Source organism: Plectropomus leopardus, chromosome 12 (assembly GCF_026936395.1).
Source record: "Plectropomus leopardus strain MGB_pleo_1.0 chromosome 12, ASM2693639v1, whole genome shotgun sequence".
NCBI lineage: Eukaryota > Metazoa > Chordata > Actinopteri > Perciformes > Serranidae > Plectropomus > Plectropomus leopardus.
In genome coordinates, this window is record NC_142187.1 from 29,042,402 (window position 1) to 29,061,733 (window position 19,332).

Consider the following 19,332-nt stretch of genomic DNA (forward strand, 5'->3'; position numbering starts at 1 on the left):
AACTGACTAAAACATTTTGCTATAAATTGAAATGTTTCCAATGACAGAGTAAATGTTTCCTCTCAGGTCAGAATGTTTCTTGTTAATGCTGTAAAGCTCTAACTATCTGTCTTCATTCTTCAGTGGAATTTGACCCAGCAGCACACAATGTAACATTTAGTGTATAGGCCAGGAAAAAACAAAACAGAAAGGGTTCTTACAGTTCATTTAGTTGTCAAGAGCACATTAGACTACTTTACCTGTTGACAGTTCAATAGAGTCCAAAATAATGATGGGTTTGATGTCATCAATTTCTTGTTCAACTGAGTCATAGCGCTGAATTTCTGATTTGATCTGGATCAAGGATGGATTGCTATCCATGAATTCCTTTTGAAGAATTTGTTAACATTATGTTAGTATTATAGGAAACATGTTTGTCAGAAGCCAAAACAAGAACACAAGATAACAAACCTTGACTTTGAGGTTCCTGTCCTCATCCCAGATCACTCTGAAAGGATTGAACTGCTTCAGAACATCAGCTGCTTCTCCTCTTTTGGAGCTGATCGCTGATTTTAGAATGAGCACAACCTTTTTGATGTCTTTGTGTTCAGCAACTCTGTGGTAGAAATTATCTTTTTCTCCACCTATAAGATCATCACATACAGTGAAAACACACAAAAATAACCAAAACTGTTACTAAAAAAAATTATATTCACCCAAACTAAAAAAGGGCTAAAAATTATGATTACTCTCAAAACAAAACAAAAAAAAATCAACAAATCCAATACTTAATTTGCTTAAACTAACTGCATACACTTTTGTGTAAATTCAAGCTCGTCATTTACTAAAGATCCATATATTTTCAGTATATCTAGGATATTTTAAGACATTTCTGACAACTTTTCATGTTGTTTTTTTATCCTCGTGCATACTGATAATGACTTACCTTTGTTATTTATACCATCACTACTGTACTCCCACTGCCATGAAATGCCCTTACTAATATCCAGCACCAAGTTGATTAATCGATTTACGGCCTGTTGCATAAGATCTACTGTGGGGATTATTTCCTGACAACAACAAATATCAGACAGAGAAACACAATTTTTCGCTTCACAAGATTGTCAAGAAATTGTAGATAATCCATCTCATCTAAAAAGTAAATAGTGTGAAGTGGAATCAGTTGTGAATGGTTAGTAGGAGCTCACCACATCAGGTATAACCAGCTGGATTTCACATTTTATTAGTGAGCCCATCTTAGTGTCACACTTTGACTTATGGTAAGTCCCAAAATTCCCATTTTGTGATGTTGATCTGTAAGGAATCAAATAATTTCTCTAAGATGTTGGACTTTTTTTACATACTGAATAACAGACATACTTACGTAGAGCCACAAATTCTCCTTTTCAGGGTCTCCAGAGACAGTTTGGTTGTTTTGACCAGTGTGACTAACACCCTTGCACTGAGGTACTCATAAATCTTCTTAAACTCCTAAAATTAAGCATTTTATTGGAAGCATTAACATATTTGTTGGAATGCTGCATATAAGAGCAATGTTTGGTGTTGGTAGGAAAAAACTACCTTTTCAAATGCAATTGCTTTATGTCTGTCTGGCCCTTCTAAATTCATTCCCTCTTCTTCATTAGCCTTCCTCTGGCTCTCTTCTGAAAATGTCACAGTCCTCTGTCCTAAAATGTTCAAAGAAAGAAAAAATACACAGACACCACACACAAACATAGAACATATTTAAATTGTGGGAACTGCATAACTGTTATTCAAATACTTCTATATTATTTACACTTTACACTTGGGAACACTTAGGATATAAGAGCACCTGAAACGGGTCTTTCGGCAGTCTTCTTGGTGACTTTTGTTTCATAAATGGCACTGAACACATTGTTCAGCTCCTTTATTGCTTCTTTAATACGACTACTTTTGCAGTCCAACGTCTTTGCCCACTCTTTACACAGATTCTAAAATAAATAAATAAAAATAAAATATGAGTGGATTGGTGAACACAATTCATCTTTCCTTTAAAAAGCACTTAAAAACAATAACCAGGCCTTTATTTTGGTCTCTTGGGGGACAAGTTGTGGTCACCATATTGATATATTGTCATCTTTTAAAATGGTAACAGATGCCTATGTGCACGTCCAGTAGTTACAGAGCAACAAATGTAAGATGAATGTAAGTCTAAAACTCATTCTCTCTTAGCTGTTTTTGTCTCTATCAACTCCTAACAGAAGTATCTGGTTCTTTAGCTGCTAAATGCTCCAATATATTCACCAGCTAGTCAGTGACTGTGTCCGTTTACTGCTGAGCTGGTTGCGTAAAGTGGGTTTTCAGTGCTTTTTCAGCTGAAAACAGCTGCCTGACACAACTTAGAATAATGAGCATGGTGAGACTGAATTAGGAAAAGCTAAACAATGCTATGAAACTCAGCATATAGATTGATGAATTTTTGTAGGTTTATCACTACAAGCGACCCCTTTTCACATTGCCATAGATTTTATATTGTGAACTGATACACTGGCTTTATAAAAAATATCTATTACAGTAACATCTTGACGATGTCTTCTGCATTTTGGTCCCATATTAGATGTGTGCCGTTGTCAGTAATGTATGACCTGCATGCTGTAACCATCTGATTTGTGACCTGGAAGGTTTTTTTTTTTTTATATTATTGCCATAGTTTTTATATTGTGAACTGATACACTGGCTTTATAAAAAATATCTATTACAGTAACTTTAAGAATTAATATAATAGAGTAACATTAACAATTCATTTTTACTTAATGCCTTAATTTAGAGGCAAAAATAAGATAATAATGAAAAAGTGAAGTCCTAACCTCATTGCGGTCAATTAGGTTCTGCACTGAAGATGCATTTTCAGGAAGCTCAATCAGCACAGTCTCTGAGATTTCTTCAAGAACATCATCAATGTGTATCTTACAGATATCCTCCACCTGATAAAAAGGAATAAATGCCTTTTTATTTTTGTAGACCCTGAACAGTAAAAGTGTGACAAAGGGTTGCTGACTGGTGATGTTAATGGTTATTTTACAACAACTATATCAATATACAAAAAGGAAAGCTAGCTATTGTTTTGCTTGGTGCCTAAATTCAATAACATACCTTCTTCACAAGATGTTTGAGCTCAAACAAAGCAGTGTCAACATTTTGGAAGAACTTGTCCAGTAGAAAGGAGGACCAGGTGAGCAGCACTGCCCCATGGCGAAGTGCAGAGTCCACCTTTTAATTTATCAAAATAAATGAATAAGTAAATGACAGTTTCAGTCTTATTCATAACGCCTGAAACATGCATCATATTTCCTAGTTTATACCTTTTTTCAACATAAAGCCCATTTGATTTTTTGGCAAGCAAGAAACACTTTGTATTTGTTTACACTCACCTGTGGCCCATATAATAAGCAGAACTATTTCTTGTTATATTTTTAATAACATGATATGAGCAACTCTTCAACGTTTATATATTTTAATCTGCTTAAATGTTTTGCTTTTAGATGTAATGTATATAAAAACTGCTTACATTTTGTATTTTTGAAGCCATCAGGCTGGTGAATTCCGCAGGTATGCTTTCACATGTGGACTCATAATCTGTCAAAATGGTCTACATAAAACACAAATAAGGCATGCGAGTCATTTATAGAAAAAGGTAACCATCCTTCTGTGTAAAATGCATGATGATTTACCTCCAGTCTGAGATGATCTGCATTTATTTTGCTTTCCAACTTGACCAGTCGCAAAGCCTGCTTTGGAACCTCCAGACCCATCTTCAATAAACACGTAGCTTCCCGAATGACCTCTGTTACTTTAGGATCAAAGTTGACAACTAGTTTTCCAGTCTTTGGGTGACGAACCAGCAGTGTAATGTTCAAGACTGTTGTGAAGTAGAACAAGGGACAAAGTATTTGAAAATAGTCTTACTTTAAGAGGGAGATCGTGTACAATAGGCATCAACACATTAAGTCAGAGCCAGAGAACCAACCGTATTCCAGTTTTGAAACTTCATCCATCCACGCTCTGTGGTAAACAGACTCATACTCTACAAACGCAGCTGCAGTATGATTGTACATTTGGAGCACATGTTGTCCCTCTGGGCTGCACAGGATGTCAGCGTCTTTCTGATAATAACAACAGACACAACGTTAATATACATTTCAGTACAACAATAATTCAGAGTTTTTAGTTTCGCTGGTGGAAGAAATGCAGGATTACTTTGATGTATGACATGGGTTCGTCTATTTTTCTGTAGAGGTGCCTGACCCAACTAATCCTGCCGGCCACAGGAGGCATGTTTCTCGCTAATGGGGGGTTGTCTCTCTGTGTGTCATAGTGCTGCAAAGAAAATTTACACAAGTACATCAGATTATTTAATCAAAAACAACAAAGTCCATATTTAACAGTATATTTGACACTAAATTAAAATGTGATTCTTAGTACCTGCTAACAATGTAAGTGTGCAAATGGTATACCTTTTTCACAAACTCTACTTCAGAGGCAAAATGCTGAAGAATGAGACCCAAAATGTTTGAGATTTCTGTGTCAAGACAGGGAAGGTTCAGCCTCTGAAAACTACAAATAAAGCAATATATTAGAGCTGTTTTATATCTATATATCTATATATCTATATATATATATATTAGTTATAATGCATAACTATCTACAGTTTTTGTAATTATAGCACAATATGTATATTATTCTACTCTACTATATTACACTGACCGTTGCATTAGGGCCAGAGCTTGCTGAGATGAAAAGATCTTTGAGAAGCATGAACACATAAATGTCTGCAGCTGTTTCTGTAGATGCCCAAAATATAGAAATTTAATATGACAATCTATATTGGAAACAATACTTGTTGTTAGAAACTTAGAAATTAGAACAAAGCTGTACATACCTCAATGTGGCTGGTTTGCGCCATAAACCTAGCAAAATCTGTTTCGAATTCAACTGTCCTTGGAGCCAACATGTCATACTGCTTCATTTTCATATTACTGGCTACAGTGTTGAATTGTCTGGCCAGAATCTCAATGCCCTCAATATTTGATTTTCCAAGACACTCGAACATCTTAAACACTTGAATTATTTGTGTGATCTACAAAAGATAATGATTATTGTTATTTGGCAAGGCCTTATCAGAATGTGATTGATTTTTTTTTAATACTGTGGACTGCACCCTTTCCAGTTGCTTGCAGAAGCCCTCAAACTTGCAAAAAATCTGCATCTCAGAAACCTCACAGGGTCTTTTTCCAGGTCTTTCCATTGTTTCTTTCTTTGTTTTCTGGAAGCAAGCCTGATATTCCTGATATAAGCAGATACAGTCCTGACAAACATAAAAGATGAGTGAAAACAGTGCCATGCTTTTGCCAAAATGTGTACTTAAGTTAATCAATGGTACCACAGACGATATCCATGTAGGTAGCTGTCATCATCACCTGCATTTTCTTGACGATGTCTTCTGCATCTTGGTCCCATATTAGATGTGTGCCGTTGTCAGTAATGTATGACCTGCATGCTGTAACCATCTGATTTGTGACCTGGAAGGTTTTTTTTTTTTAACACAATAACAAAATTTAAAAGAAAACTGGATTCTTAGATTCTCTTAACAAACCTTTTCTCTGGCTGAATATAATAAACTTACTTTGACATACAGCGCGGATATCTTTTCACTGGTATTGTAGTACAGTGAAACACTGTAAATCATCTGAATGACATTGATGACATTCTGCACACTTCTCATCATGGTGACCTGAAATCACACATCCATGTATGTCTTCATTATTAACCTTCTAGTCAACAAGTACATTCAAAATGGAACAAACTTGAATCAAAGATCCTGTGAGAAAGATTAAGGGGGATATATTGGCAGATATGAAATAGAACATAATAAGTACGTTTTCTTTAGTGTATAATCACCTGAAAAAAAGATGATAATAATAAATAACATAATAATTATGAATAGGAACTTTGTTGTGGTTTTGCACCCTTAGAATGAGGCATTTATATCTACATAAGGAGTGGTTCCTCTTCCACAGAGATCGCACTGCAATATTTCTACATTAGCCCAGAACAGACACCCCAAACACTGGTTCTAGATAGGTTCATTCACCTTATCCCATTGGCCACTGCAGTCAGCAGCCCCTCCATGAGAACATAGATAAAACACTGATTTTTTAAAGGTGACACTGGCTTAATTCAGTGTTTTACGGGTTTAAATCATCTGATTTGTTTCGGAGAGGAGGAGACTTGTCATATCCGCTCCTTGCAAAAACCTCCTGAACGTCTGGAATTGCATTATAAGAGAAAATGGTGAGCACGCATTAGCAGGTGCTGGGCTGGTGATCCATCTCTGACATGCTGAACTGCTTTGGAGAGACATTGATTTGTAATGTTAAACTACTTTATTCAGTGTTTTTACCAATTTAAATCTATAGGTCTGATTGTTTTGAAGAAGAGGTGACTTTTATAGCTGTTTGGTAACATATTGGTCTCAAACACTTGATACAGCAGTTGCTGTCATAAGAACAATTCTGTTTTTTATAAATACAGTTGCAATAGCCTGATATCCACTAGAGGTCAGTGGACCTAAGATTTAACCTGCACCTGCTGAACACATGGGCTGAACACATGGGCTGCCTGCATCTAAATATTTTTACTTATTCAATATACACTGAATTCTACATTGACATTATATGGGGTGTAATTAATCCTTACAGCACTACAAAATGCATTTACATGCTAAGTCCTTAACAGCACTTAGGGCAGTCTTTTCATAGTACTTCTTTTAATCTGCTATTTTTGCAAATATTGTACCTGAATTAAGTTCCTACATTTTACAGTATGTATAAAATTATGTAGTAGGTAGATCCTCATTAAATCCTAACAAATACAACCATTCCTTAGATACAACTATGTCTTCATGATATCAAATAATCAACATACCGGATCACTGTTGTAAAGAGGTTGACAGACTTTCTCCAGTGTGTTCAGGAATTTCACATTGTCTTTTGCCTCGTTGGCACGATCTGTGATCCTGGCATCCAGCTCCCGCCACATCTACATGATTAAATATTTGAAAAGGTTACATTTGGAATGTGATCCTTCAAAAAAAAAAAACCAAGTTGGTTATTGACTTAAGTTTTCAGATTTTGTGAACTAATACATATTTCTTCTTATTAAATCTTTTTGTCCACATTCCCTTCACAAGTTATTGTACCAGAATGGAGTGTTTTCAGATTGCAGAATATTAAAAAACAAAAATCAAACAAACATGAAAATAGCGTGCACAAATGTATGTTATCTTTACTTCGTAAAATGTCTTTAAAAGAGTTATTGATGAATCTATTTGCACAAGAAATTTTCATCCACGCGGTATGATCATCTTTACAAGGTGGGCATTGGATTTGTGATAATTCACCACTATAGCTCACGCAACTGTAACATTTTCTAGCATTAACTGTGCAGACATCTGACTTGTTTGGTTTTATACAAAACCAATGAGTCATATTGTGACAATACACACATCTAACCACAGTCAGCTTTGCCAAAACCATGCTAAAATTCTGTATAATAATTTCTTTAGGTATAATATCTAAGTGTACCTTCATAACCTTGGAACGGCTGATATGGAGCACCATTACCACTGCCTTACACTCGGAGCCTTTGATGTGATCGATGATGGAGTTGAACCTTAAAGACATTTTTTTCCAGTGTTCCAACTCGCTCAGCGGCCCTGCAGAATCAACCCCTTTCCTTAACTGATCACTTTCTATCAGGACCTAATGATTACAGACACAAGAGTGGTTAAAATTTCCTCTTACAGCACAGGAACTCTATAAATTAATCTACTATAAGATTATCTACTATAAGATTAATTTGGGACAAGATATGCTTTAAAATGTCAAATATGGTTTCATTCACCTTGGAAAATCTTTAATGTCCAACACATCATTTTCCATTTATATTTTGGACCAAATGCATAGTCCATAAACATGCTCTTTAAGTCTTAGTTTCATGATCTTTGATCCTGTTTTTGTTCACATACATGTGACCTCCTGTTATTGTTATGCAATAAATATAAAATCATAATTTTACCAACCTGCTCAATTTGCTTATACCATTGCATCAGAATTTCTTCCAGTCGATGAACCATGTCAAAGTTGGCAGCTGCAACTTTCATGTCTTCAACGCAGGCCAATTTAGAAAAGTCAACATCTGTGACTTTATGCAGATGAACAACACTTTTACTGCTCATCTGGATATCTGGGGTACGAACAAGAGAGACAAAGTATTATTTCATCAAATTTACTTAAGGACCGCCAGTTGGTTAAAACAATACTATCATGTAAAAGACAACAACATATTACAGTTTTTATCAAACAAGTATGATTTGCCAAACAAAAAAGTTAATAAATATTACTGTTAAAATTTCTTTTAAAAATCAAAACTTGGAAGATTAAAAAATTATGTAACAAATAAAATAATGACTTACCATCTAAGGAGCTAAGACAGCGTTTTAAGTTGTATTTGAAATTCTTCTTAAATTTTTCGCCATGTTTAGACTTATCTAATGCACCCCAGTTTTGTGCGTCAAGAGCAGGTAGCACACAGTTGAAAGTATTGCTTATTCCTTTCAGAAGGCCCTCTCTGGCATCAACCATTGAAAAGAAAATCTCCTAAAAATCATAAAGACAGCATCATCTATCACTTCTTAAATAATGCAAGACATGCTTTCAATTGACAGGTTTACTTTATGTATGGGGTTACAAATTGCAGACTCCTGAAAAATAATAGCAACAACTTAGAACAATCTTCCAAAATATGGCAGTATTATGCCAATAAGAGCACTACAGCAACATGATGCATTTAATAGATCAGTTCATGATTTGTTAAGATCTGTATTTTTATCAAGAACCATCATTTCAGATATAAACCTCAATGTTTTTGTGTAATGAAGATAAATAGCCGTGGTGGATGTATACACTCTCATAACTTTATGTTTTTTGTTTTTTTTTTAAAAAAAACAACTTATTATAAAAAGGCACTCTAACGTATTTTTAATTGTTTGTTAAATTTTAATACTTTAGCTCAAAGTGATTAGGATTAGTTAATGCTCTAAAAAAAGAGAAGTAAGTGCACTTTTTTTTAAGATGACTTTTTGCGGGTTTTTTGCCTTTATTCAATAGCACAGCTGATCACAGCATTTGGGTGCTAAATTCAGATGTATAGTGCATATAATAAATCAGCATCTTTTATGGCCAAGCCAAAACTTCCTTTAGTACATTAATAATAATTCTGACATGTGCATTCAACAGTGATTTCATTAAAGAAACACACTTTCAACATACAAGACAGTCTTACCTCATGTATGTTTTCTAAATTCACAGGGATGTCCACTGTAGCCCGTCTGAAAGAGCAGCAAATGCCAGTAAGGCATGTCTGAGAAAGATCAGCTATAAACAGCCTCATTATATTTCCCCCTTTGGTAGTTCCAGGATATGAGCGTCCACACTCTGAAATTAAATCCAAATGATTCTTGATTAAATGAAAAACTGAAATGGACCTGTGCAAATGAGACAGATTTTATGTACTATAGTTTGATTATTCACTAGTATGGGGACAAATACAATCATTTAAGCAATACATTTATGCCTACCTATTCCTGGGACATCAGACTCTTGATACACAAAAGAAATGGTTTTACAGCCTCCTTTGGCGAAGAAATTATCAAAAGCAGCCAGCTGTAGAGCAACAAAAGACGGAAATGATTACTTTTTTTTTTTACAGTATGGTATAGCAACATAGGCATCCTGTCATCTTGAAACATTTATGGAAATGTCAAGAGCCAGAGAGCCATAACAATACTGTGCTGGAGTATGTCATAAATTGACAACAGAAAAACAGAGTGCACATTTCATGTAAAAGTCCCTGTGTTTAAGGCTTCTGAATCTTTCAGTGGTACTTTGGCAAAAAAAAAAACAACAAAAAAATACAAAGTGGCAGACTGAAATACGCAATAATGTGACGTATTGATGTGTTTGAGATATTGCTACTTTCAGTATAATACTCCCAACAGTCAGGTGTAGGCAATTTTCAACAATCATGGAAACAACATAAACCTTTGTTGAGTGCCATCATGAAAAACAATTTGCCTGTTATTAAATTAAATAACAGGCAAAAAAAAAATTGCCTGCTATTTCCCCCCCCCCCACACACACACATGCATTAAGTGCCACATATTTTTACAAAACTAATAGAATGATTAACTACTTCTATTATAGGATATTCTGCACTGATTGTCAAAATCCATGAGAAAAAACTCACCGATGGAGAATCTAAAATAAATTCCTCTACTTCTGTTGGCTCCAAGGACAGCCTGTCTGCCAGAATGTCAATCATGTACTTGTGTGCAGAAGTGAGGAGTTTCTTTCTCTCCTCTCTTGCCTGCTTGTATTTGGCCTGGGGAAGGTTGTAAATAGTAGTAATTGTATTTGCGCATGTAAAAATGCTGAACCACCATGCTAAATAAGTTAAATTGATCATTAACTTGTATTCTGTAATCCTACATGTTAGGGTGTTAAATCCATTTACCTGAGACCCATGCTTGTATGCCTTTGAATCATGTGCATCCATCATGAGGAGCTCGGTAATATCACCTCCTTCACTGTTGGACACTCACCTCTTCAACTTGTTATCTCTGAATTTAAAATGAAAAACATAATAAGACAGCCACTTGGTGCTGGAGCCTAAAACTGACATTAAAGATGATGGGAGTTAATGTGTTAAAGTTAACTGTAACCTTACATTTTTGGAGTGGGATATGACGCACCTCACACACAATAGGCCTTTCTCACAGCAAAAATTTTGAATTGTCATAGTTGGAAAAGCACAGGTGAAACTGACAACATTATTGATGGCACAGTTTCATTTAGTGTCCCGTAAGCTGTTCCAGAGAGACAGCATTCACCATACCAGGACATCCCCTAAGTGGAATGTTGCCATCATTATCATAAACACACCTGTGCGTTTCCTAGTGTGACAACTCAAAATGTCTGCTGCTGTAAAACAGGTCAAGTTACATTACACACCAGCTAATGTTAGAGTACATTAAGTAACCACTTGTCTTGTGTTGCTGTCAGATGCCTTTCGCAAGTACCTTTTTAAAACATAGAAGAAAGGCAATGACCAAAATGAAAAAAAAACTAGTAGATTTCATTTAAAAAAATAAAAATAAAAATTTAAAAGCTACTAAAAAACATTCTAGGGAAAATACACGGAAAAATATATTAACATTGTGTATATATTTTAAAGTGGTTTACAGAATAAGCTCTTATAAGATCAGATAATTTCCTTCTTTTTTCACTCTCTTCCATGATTTCTTTTTTGTTCTAATCTTTTGGTAATTTTCTTGAATTTTTAACGAATTTCTTGCTAATTTTATATGGCTAAAATTTTTCAGTTTGCTAATGACTTCTCCCTCTGTATAGGTTTTGACTTTTGCACTGTTTTATACATTCAGCAGTTTAACAGTTAATAAAGTCTACATTTTGTTGGCTTTCTCCTACTGTTGTATATCATCAGCTGGCTATTTTTCATTGAACAACCTCTCATGTACAAACAGTACGGTAAGATCTGTGCATTAAATCAACAGGATCAGGAGCATATAAAATAGACAATTACCAGCTAATGGTAAACACTGGCTAACGTTAGAGTACGTTAACGTTAATTTTCCTTTGAAAAGGCATATAATTGTTGAAAACATGTCATCCCACAAGTAGAATACAACCAAAAGCTAGCTTGTTGCTTTATTGTAACTTAGTAGCTAAATTAGCTGCTAGCGTTAACATTGTTATAACTGAACATTTAACGTTAGCTAGCTAGTTCAACGGTTTGCTGTTAGCTAACGTTGCCGTTAAAATATTCTTCGTATTATTATTCTCTGCCAAAACCCGGTCACTCACCTGATAAAAATATAGATTCCATTTTTTTTTAGTAAGCTCTGTTTTTGTTTTCAGAGTAGCAAAGGCTGGTGCTTTGTTTAATGACCGCTGACAATGAAGTTTTCGCCAAAATCCAACAGTTAAAACTGCTGCGGTTGTCCAACGCTTATTAACCAGAGACGTCGCGCGCACTAGCCGTTAGCTTTAGAGATGACGTAGTTGTTACCAGCGGTTAAAAATCTCCACGAGCTAGTTAGCAGTTAGCAGTTAGCTTATATTCGTGTCTCTGTTTGTTTGGGTTTGCTTGTCAAAGATATGGTTATTGATACATAAATATATCAGTGGCGGATAAAATACCTGAAAGCCATACTTGACCAGAGGTACAGATATCTTCACAGAAAATAACATTGGTAGAAGTTAAAATAATCTATTAGTATATTACTTCAGTAAAACTCCATAAGTGCCTGATATTTACTTATTTACACTTATTTATTTAAAAAATAATTTACTGATTTGAATCCTTGTTCTGTGCACAAAATGCACAAAATAAGGCTATAAAAATATTATATCCGACATTGATATGATTTTCTCCTTTCATTAAGTTGTTTTTTTAACCAACATTAGTGCTAATCATAAATAATAAAAATGATTAATTTTCAGAATTTTAACCATTTAAATGTCAGGTTTTTGTCATGCTGCCACTTTGTTTTTAGATGGAAAAAAGAAGAAAAAACTGTTTTCAATATACTAGCCTACATCCAAAGTAAAAGTTGATTAATTTATTATCTGAGCCTGAGATATGGCAATGATTTGCAGCAACATTGATTGTGACAGTGCACCTAGTGGAAATAGCATGTATTTTCTACATATGCCAAATATGGTAAAAAAAATAAATAAATAAAAAAAATTAAAAAAAGACAGCATCAGGTGGAAAATAGTAAAAATGAAAATAGAAGGATTTTTGAATTTTCCCCATATATTCAAAAAGCAATTTTCTCAGGGCTCAGTGCTTGTGAAAGGCATCTGTTGTTAAATTTTGTGGGTGTTAGTCTGATATTTTTTTTTTACTATTTTCCACCCGAGGCTGTAATTTTTACCATTTATCTGCTTTTTTTTTTTTTTTTTTGTTAAATGTATACAGAGACAATGTTGCACCTGTTTTGCCAATGTCCTTGCACTAAGCAATTTTGGAAAGACGGTATATCGCTGATAACACTGACACTGAATTTTCTCTTTACTTGAAAAATGTAGCCTAGTGTTTGGTTTCTACAATATCAATAGCACAAAACCTAATTACATTTAATAATTTTATTTTTATATTCTATATTTGATGCTTGGCTCCCCCACAGGACTGTTGATATTACGACAGAGACTAAATGATCGAAATGAGCGCTGATCCTGGATCAGGCTGTGGAGAGGACATATGTTTCGTGGTCTACTGTGATTGGTCCAGACACACCGTCATGTTGACCAATGGGAGGCAGACATCTGTTCGCTGGAGCGACTCTAAAATACTCTCCTCTCTTCCTTTTCCCCCTTCAAGGTATTCAACACTGAGCAGGGACGCTGTCAGCAGTGAAAAGTTGAGCTGAAATGGGGAAGAAAATGCAGGTTTTGGGTGTCGTAGCGGTAATATTAGCTGTTTACTGCGTACATGCAAAGATTTACTTTCGGGAGGAGTTTCTGGACGGTGGTAAGTTGGGCACACTATTATATCACTAGGTGCAGGAGGTTGATTCGTTGCACGTTAGCTTGACTGTTAGCCATAATTATTTTCACATTATTCATCGTGAGTTTCTTATGAAAGCCTGTTCTCTTCACGAATGTGTTTGTGTATTCGGTTTTACAAAATAACGTACGTCCAGTCTCAGTCTTTTAACTTTAACTAGGTTGGTATCTGGCAAACTTAATCAAGGCCCCAAAGCTAGCAAACGTTAAACCCATATTACTGACTCAAGTTGCTAGCTGTGGCGTAAGTTACAGTGCACATGTGTAGCTGATCAAACGAATTTGTGTGGACAGTTGGGTAATGAGATTATTAGGAAAAAGTCCCCCCAGTGTTTGAAACTTAGCAAACCTACCGGTGTTTTTCTGTGCAGATGAATGGAGAAGTCGCTGGGTGAACTCCAAACACAAATCTGACTATGGAGAGTGGAAACTGACTGCTGGCAACTTCTATGGAGATGCTGAGAAAGACAAAGGTAATGTTCTTAGTTCTAATCTGCTAATTTTTAACAAAAATAGCACGTGTTTTGGCTTTGAATAAGAATCATTAGTGTTGATCATGCTATACTCATTATGGGTAGAAGCCACCTGTCATTAAAATGTGCTCCTGATGTAAATACTAAATTAATATTTCATTGACAAAAATGAGCAAATGAACCTGATTTTACACTCTAAGTATTTACGAAAGTAATCAACAGAGACAGGACACTTTTTCAGCTCTTGTCTCAACACTTCCAGTGTACCAGAAGTCTGGTTTGACTATTTTAACTATTATTTTTATTTTATTGTATTTTATTTTATAAATTATTTCTTTTTCTGGTTTTAACTTAGGTGTTTTTTTTTTTTTTTTACTTTTACTGGTTTATTGATTTTATTCTATTTTTAGTTTTATTAATTTTAATTCATATGTATTATCCTCTTCAAATGGTCTAATTTTAGTATTTATTTAATTTTTTATTAGTTCTGACTAACACGTCTTTATATCTTGTATTGGTGTATTTGTCATCATAATTATTTTATTTTAGGCTTAGTTTTAATTTTAATTATTTGTTTTGCTTTTGTGTTCAGTTGACGGTTTTGTTATGTGCTTGCAACTTGTACCTCCCACTTTGTGCTTCCCACTGGAATGAAATGTGCTAAATCAACAAAGTTTTGCTTGCTTTTTAATGTAGTTCAGTTTTTTTATGTGAGGTTGCATTGGGTACTTTGCATAGACTTTGCAAACAGTAGATGTCAGTTGGCACGCCCCCAGTTTGGCGACGCAGGCACAAGAAACTTAAAAGTCTTTCACTTTCTTTTTCAGGTCTACAAACAAGCCAGGATGCTCGTTTCTATGCTGCCTCCGCCCGTTTTGAGCCTTTCAGCAATGAGGGCAAGCCTTTAGTCATTCAGTTTACAGTCAAGCATGAGCAAAAGATTGACTGTGGCGGTGGCTATGTGAAGGTCTTCCCTGCTGACTTGGAACAGACTGGCATGCATGGAGAATCCTCATACTACATCATGTTTGGTAAGGGATCATGTTCATCGTAATAAACAATTAAGATTACATAAGTGTTTGTAGCATCTACTGATTTTTTTTATTTTTTTTTTACTCAGGCCCTGACATCTGCGGCTACAGCACCAAGAAAGTCCACGTCATCTTCAATTACAAGGGCAAGAATCACCTCATCAAGAAAGAGATTAAGTGCAAGGTAATTCTGCAATTCTGCATCATTTCCTTATGACATACAACATGCTCTGCATCTGAACCTGTGGCTAAACACTTTCGTTTTCTTTAGGATGATGAGTTGACCCACATGTACACGCTGATCCTGAATCCAGATCAGACCTATGAGGTGAAGATTGATAACGAGAAGGTAGAATCCGGCAGTCTAGAGGATGATTGGGACTTCCTGCCTCCTAAGAAAATTAAAGACCCAGAAGCCAAAAAGCCAGAGGACTGGGATGATCGTGCCAAGATTGATGATGCTGAAGACACCAAGCCTGAGGTGAATAAGCTTGCTATTATAATTGAGTAATAAAGTTAGTGAACCTCATTCAGCAGGAAACTGAGCTTTGTTCTGTTTTGCACTGACTAAAAGTGCTGTTATGTCAATGCGAAGTGCCGACTGGAAGAGGAGTGTTTTTCCATTTATTTCTCCCCCAGACTTCTACAGCACGGGGATCCGTGGATCCTTAAAAAGTCTAAAAGGGCATTGAATGCAAAGACATTGTATCTTTAATTCCTCACAATGGCCGTTAAAGCAGTGGAATAATCCCACACACAATGAGACGCCCAAATTTGGTAATAAAACTCACCAATAAATGCTAGGTAGTTCTTGTTAAAAAAAAAAAGCATTAAATTTTAATATCTTGAGCTGTAGGAGCCCTAACAGCAGTCCTGTGCTTTAAAGAGCTAAATTTACATTCAGAATAGTTTAACTTCCCTCTTTTTTTGGTCTTTCTTTAGGACTGGGACAAACCTGAAAACATTCCAGATCCTGATGCTAAAAAGCCTGACGACTGGGATGAGGATATGGACGGAGAGTGGGAGCCTCCCATGATCCCTAACCCAGAGTACAAGGTAGGTTAAAGTTGGATAGTCATAGTCAGGGCGTAGACACAGAATAATCTATTCTGCCTGAGAACTGCTTAAAATGTACTTTGCTATGGCCTCTGCAGCCTGATGAATACCTTCTGTATTGCAGGGAGAATGGAAACCGAAACAGATCGACAATCCCAACTACAAAGGAAGCTGGGTGCACCCTGAGATTGACAATCCTGAATACAGTCCTGATTCAAACATCTACAAGTTTGACAATATTGGTGTTGTAGGTCTTGATCTTTGGCAGGTGAGAGAGAACAATCTTCTTTGAACAGTAATGTTGTTGTTGTAGTGATGCTTAAACTACTGTGTAACATTTGTTACCTTTTCTTTTAATCTCAGGTGAAATCTGGCACCATCTTTGACAACTTCCTCATCACAGACGACGTGAAGGAAGCTGAAGACTTCACAAAGGAGACGTGGGGTGTGACAAAGGTATGCTGGTCTTCTTTTTAAGCTGCAAATAGACCGAATAACAATTCTTCTTCCGGGTGGAAAACTGCCACGTCATGTACATATAATCAAACAGTACTGAGCAAACTCTGCCATAAATTATAAGTTTCGAGCCACTTAAAAAACACACATTAAATATAACATATACTTTAAGTGTATGTTATTTTTAGAATATTTTCACCACTTTAACATGCTGTAAAATTGCCCTCCCCGGCAGGGATATGAACACAACACTAGACTCGGTTGAGAAAAACAGTCACATTACTGAGTTTCTGGTCTGCCGCTGCCCTGATCAGCTATTAGGCTTGTTAAAGATAAACTGCACCACACCTGGAATTTGGACGAGAACCGTTTTCTGAATTTTCCAGCAGCTTTCAGACTGTGCAGGAGGTCACAGAAACACTCACATCCTGTTAGATCTGATTCCATTTCAATAAAATGTTATCATACCCATAAATCAGTTCATTCGCAGTCCCCCATTTTGACTCAGTAGTCAAAAGTATCAAAGTATCAAAATACTTTACAGGCGATCTGTGATTTCTTTTTGTGGTTCAACGTCCATTTTACTATTAGTCTTTCAGACTGCAAACTTCGCCATCGGCCACAACATTTATTCTGTTACAGAAAAAAAACAACTTTATACCAGACAAATGAAACCAAAATCCATCAGGGACATGAGAGCCAGGAGTTTCCCATCATGAACTTTTGAGGGTTTTTTTTTGTTTTTAGGTGTTGGAAATATGTTTAGGTGTGGCCCCATCTACATCAGTACATTGTTTAGTTTCTGTGCTTTTTAGATTTGGTTCATATAAGAAGTTAGCAAAGAAACACAGTTGAAGAAATAAGCACAACTTAAACGTCAGGTCGGACCAACGTGTTTAACTCGACTGAAAATGACAACAGAAATAAACAAGTTTACATATTTCCGCCTTTTCAAACAGCCAGTTGTTTTGTACCCAAAAGATTTGGGTTTTTTTTTTTTTTTTTTTTAGATATTTTGGGGGGGTTTTGCCTTTATTTACATGATAGTGATGGCTTGAAAAGGAGAAGGAGGACGACAGGCAGCAAAGGGCCAAGGTTGGAATTAAACCTGTGGCTGCTGCAGCAAGGAAATAGCCTTTTGTACATGGGGTGCCCGCTCTGTAAGGCTGCTTTCAGCCTCGACAAAACATTTATTTAAACGGAGATGGTGGTGCATTGAACTCCATGTTGTGTTGCACAAGCGCACTGCCTTTTGATACCACTGGGTCTAATTCAGCTCAGTCTAAATAGCTTTTTTGGCATTGAAAACATTTGTTTCCATTGCCAAAGCATGTGTGAAATGTAAACATGTAAGTACAAAATGGACATTTATTTCTCTACATGTAGCTGTTGATTGGGTTACACATCTGACAAACCCACCAAACAGGAGAAGAGAACAGAGTTTGTTGGAAAACGTTCTGAGATTAAATGCGCTCCAGGTGAACTACTGGCCGACTCGGTGAAGTGACTTTTGTTGTTAGCTGTATTTCACGGTGATTCGGTCTGTTGTCATTTATCGAACACATGAAACCATTGCCAGCGACACACTGAATAGATTAAACGACACAGTTTGTGATGATCTAAACTGTCCCCTCAGGAACCAGAGAGGAAAATGAAGCAAGAGCAAGATGACCTGAAACGAAAAGAAGAGGAGGAGAAGAACAAAGAACAAGACACCGAAGTAGATGAAGACGGTGATGAGGATGAGGACGATGAAGAAATTGATGACGAAGAAAAGGACGACATGGAGGAGGCACTTTCAGAAATGGATGAAGAGGAAGCAAAGCTTAAAGATGAGCTTTGAGGAGGTGTGGCCACAGATTTTGTCTGTCCCTCCTTTAGAAACTCTGTCCTCTATTTTCCAGGGGTATTGTGGCTGCTGTGCATCCTTTCCCTGAGATTTGGACACAACCCAATTTTGGGGGGCTAATGTAATGAAGTGGGGCGAGTGGATGTTAATGGACTTAGTTTCTCTTCGATTTTGATCATGATATTACCCTGTTTCCCCTGAACTACTGGATTTATTTTAAGGTCCGTCACCTCAAAAGTCTATTCTTCATTTTGTAATAACAGAGAAAAAGGTGGCACTGACACCCACTGTTGTCTTGATTTTTTTTTTGACATCCACGTCAACTTTATATGCAGATTCCCTTTGCACAGGTTGCACAGTTAACTGGAAACTGATAAAAAAAAAAATGACAAATTAACATTCGCAGATAATAAGAATTCAGAATTTAACATCATTTTGGAAAATTTATCTTGCAACCTAGTGAAACAAAAAAAGATGCACATTTATAAATAAAAAAAATCACAGAATACAGACAGAAATCAAGATGGTGACGTAACTTATTTTGGTTGTCTGTGGCACTGACTTTTTATTTCCCTCTCCACGCGTTTTAAAGCATAATTGAATGAAGTGTTTCGACTTAAATTAATCAAATAGGTGCAACAATGCAATTGTGTTCTACATTGAAATAGCACGAAAGTCTGGAGGAGCAGATGGCGAGCCCCTGATGTGACTCATGACATCACAAAAGGTCACATTTATTTGTATTGGGCAGAATGTTATTGATACCAAAGTTTTTATTAAAAGATTATAACCTTGTT

At 36.0% G+C, this 19,332-nt stretch overlaps 2 protein-coding genes across 2 annotated transcripts in view; one reads left to right on the forward strand and one right to left on the reverse strand.

The window, feature by feature from the left end:
- LOC121951217 (dynein axonemal heavy chain 8-like) overlaps positions 1 to 10,638 on the reverse strand; it is a 35,787-nt gene extending 25,149 nt beyond the window's left edge. The window contains exons 1-27 of the mRNA XM_042497469.2: positions 10,594 to 10,638; positions 10,327 to 10,461; positions 9,659 to 9,743; positions 9,364 to 9,515; positions 8,495 to 8,678; positions 8,102 to 8,265; positions 7,605 to 7,781; positions 6,946 to 7,059; positions 5,645 to 5,752; positions 5,439 to 5,540; positions 5,180 to 5,326; positions 4,901 to 5,098; positions 4,726 to 4,802; positions 4,476 to 4,575; positions 4,219 to 4,338; positions 3,989 to 4,124; positions 3,693 to 3,880; positions 3,530 to 3,610; positions 3,115 to 3,231; positions 2,829 to 2,945; positions 1,814 to 1,952; positions 1,561 to 1,667; positions 1,364 to 1,470; positions 1,188 to 1,293; positions 926 to 1,049; positions 451 to 623; positions 240 to 366 (exon numbers count right to left, since the gene is read on the reverse strand). Coding sequence (XP_042353403.2) covers positions 240 to 366; positions 451 to 623; positions 926 to 1,049; positions 1,188 to 1,293; positions 1,364 to 1,470; positions 1,561 to 1,667; positions 1,814 to 1,952; positions 2,829 to 2,945; positions 3,115 to 3,231; positions 3,530 to 3,610; positions 3,693 to 3,880; positions 3,989 to 4,124; positions 4,219 to 4,338; positions 4,476 to 4,575; positions 4,726 to 4,802; positions 4,901 to 5,098; positions 5,180 to 5,326; positions 5,439 to 5,540; positions 5,645 to 5,752; positions 6,946 to 7,059; positions 7,605 to 7,781; positions 8,102 to 8,265; positions 8,495 to 8,678; positions 9,364 to 9,515; positions 9,659 to 9,743; positions 10,327 to 10,461; positions 10,594 to 10,638 — 3,430 coding nt within the window. The remainder of the gene's footprint in view (positions 1 to 239; positions 367 to 450; positions 624 to 925; positions 1,050 to 1,187; positions 1,294 to 1,363; positions 1,471 to 1,560; positions 1,668 to 1,813; positions 1,953 to 2,828; positions 2,946 to 3,114; positions 3,232 to 3,529; positions 3,611 to 3,692; positions 3,881 to 3,988; positions 4,125 to 4,218; positions 4,339 to 4,475; positions 4,576 to 4,725; positions 4,803 to 4,900; positions 5,099 to 5,179; positions 5,327 to 5,438; positions 5,541 to 5,644; positions 5,753 to 6,945; positions 7,060 to 7,604; positions 7,782 to 8,101; positions 8,266 to 8,494; positions 8,679 to 9,363; positions 9,516 to 9,658; positions 9,744 to 10,326; positions 10,462 to 10,593) is intronic.
- Positions 10,639 to 13,466: 2,828 nt separating this feature from the next.
- On the forward strand, positions 13,467 to 19,329 carry calr3b (calreticulin 3b). Its single transcript, XM_042497947.2, has 9 exons — positions 13,467 to 13,635; positions 14,042 to 14,143; positions 14,971 to 15,174; positions 15,264 to 15,358; positions 15,446 to 15,655; positions 16,117 to 16,230; positions 16,355 to 16,498; positions 16,594 to 16,686; positions 18,323 to 19,329. Exons 1-9 carry the CDS (start codon positions 13,536 to 13,538, stop codon positions 18,527 to 18,529), a joined length of 1,269 nt encoding a protein of 422 aa, XP_042353881.1. The 5' UTR covers positions 13,467 to 13,535; the 3' UTR covers positions 18,530 to 19,329.
- Positions 19,330 to 19,332: the final 3 nt, after the last annotated feature.

Bases quoted from the DNA above. Each gene is read 5' to 3' on its own strand.
- calr3b (XM_042497947.2), top strand. From the start codon at position 13,536: ATGGGGAAGAAAATGCAGGTTTTGGGTGTCGTAGCGGTAATATTAGCT. The intron at 15,175-15,263 runs GTAAGGGATCAT...TTTTTTACTCAG, and splicing joins CTCATACTACATCATGTTTG to GCCCTGACATCTGCGGCTAC. The intron at 15,656-16,116 runs GTGAATAAGCTT...GTCTTTCTTTAG, and splicing joins CTGAAGACACCAAGCCTGAG to GACTGGGACAAACCTGAAAA.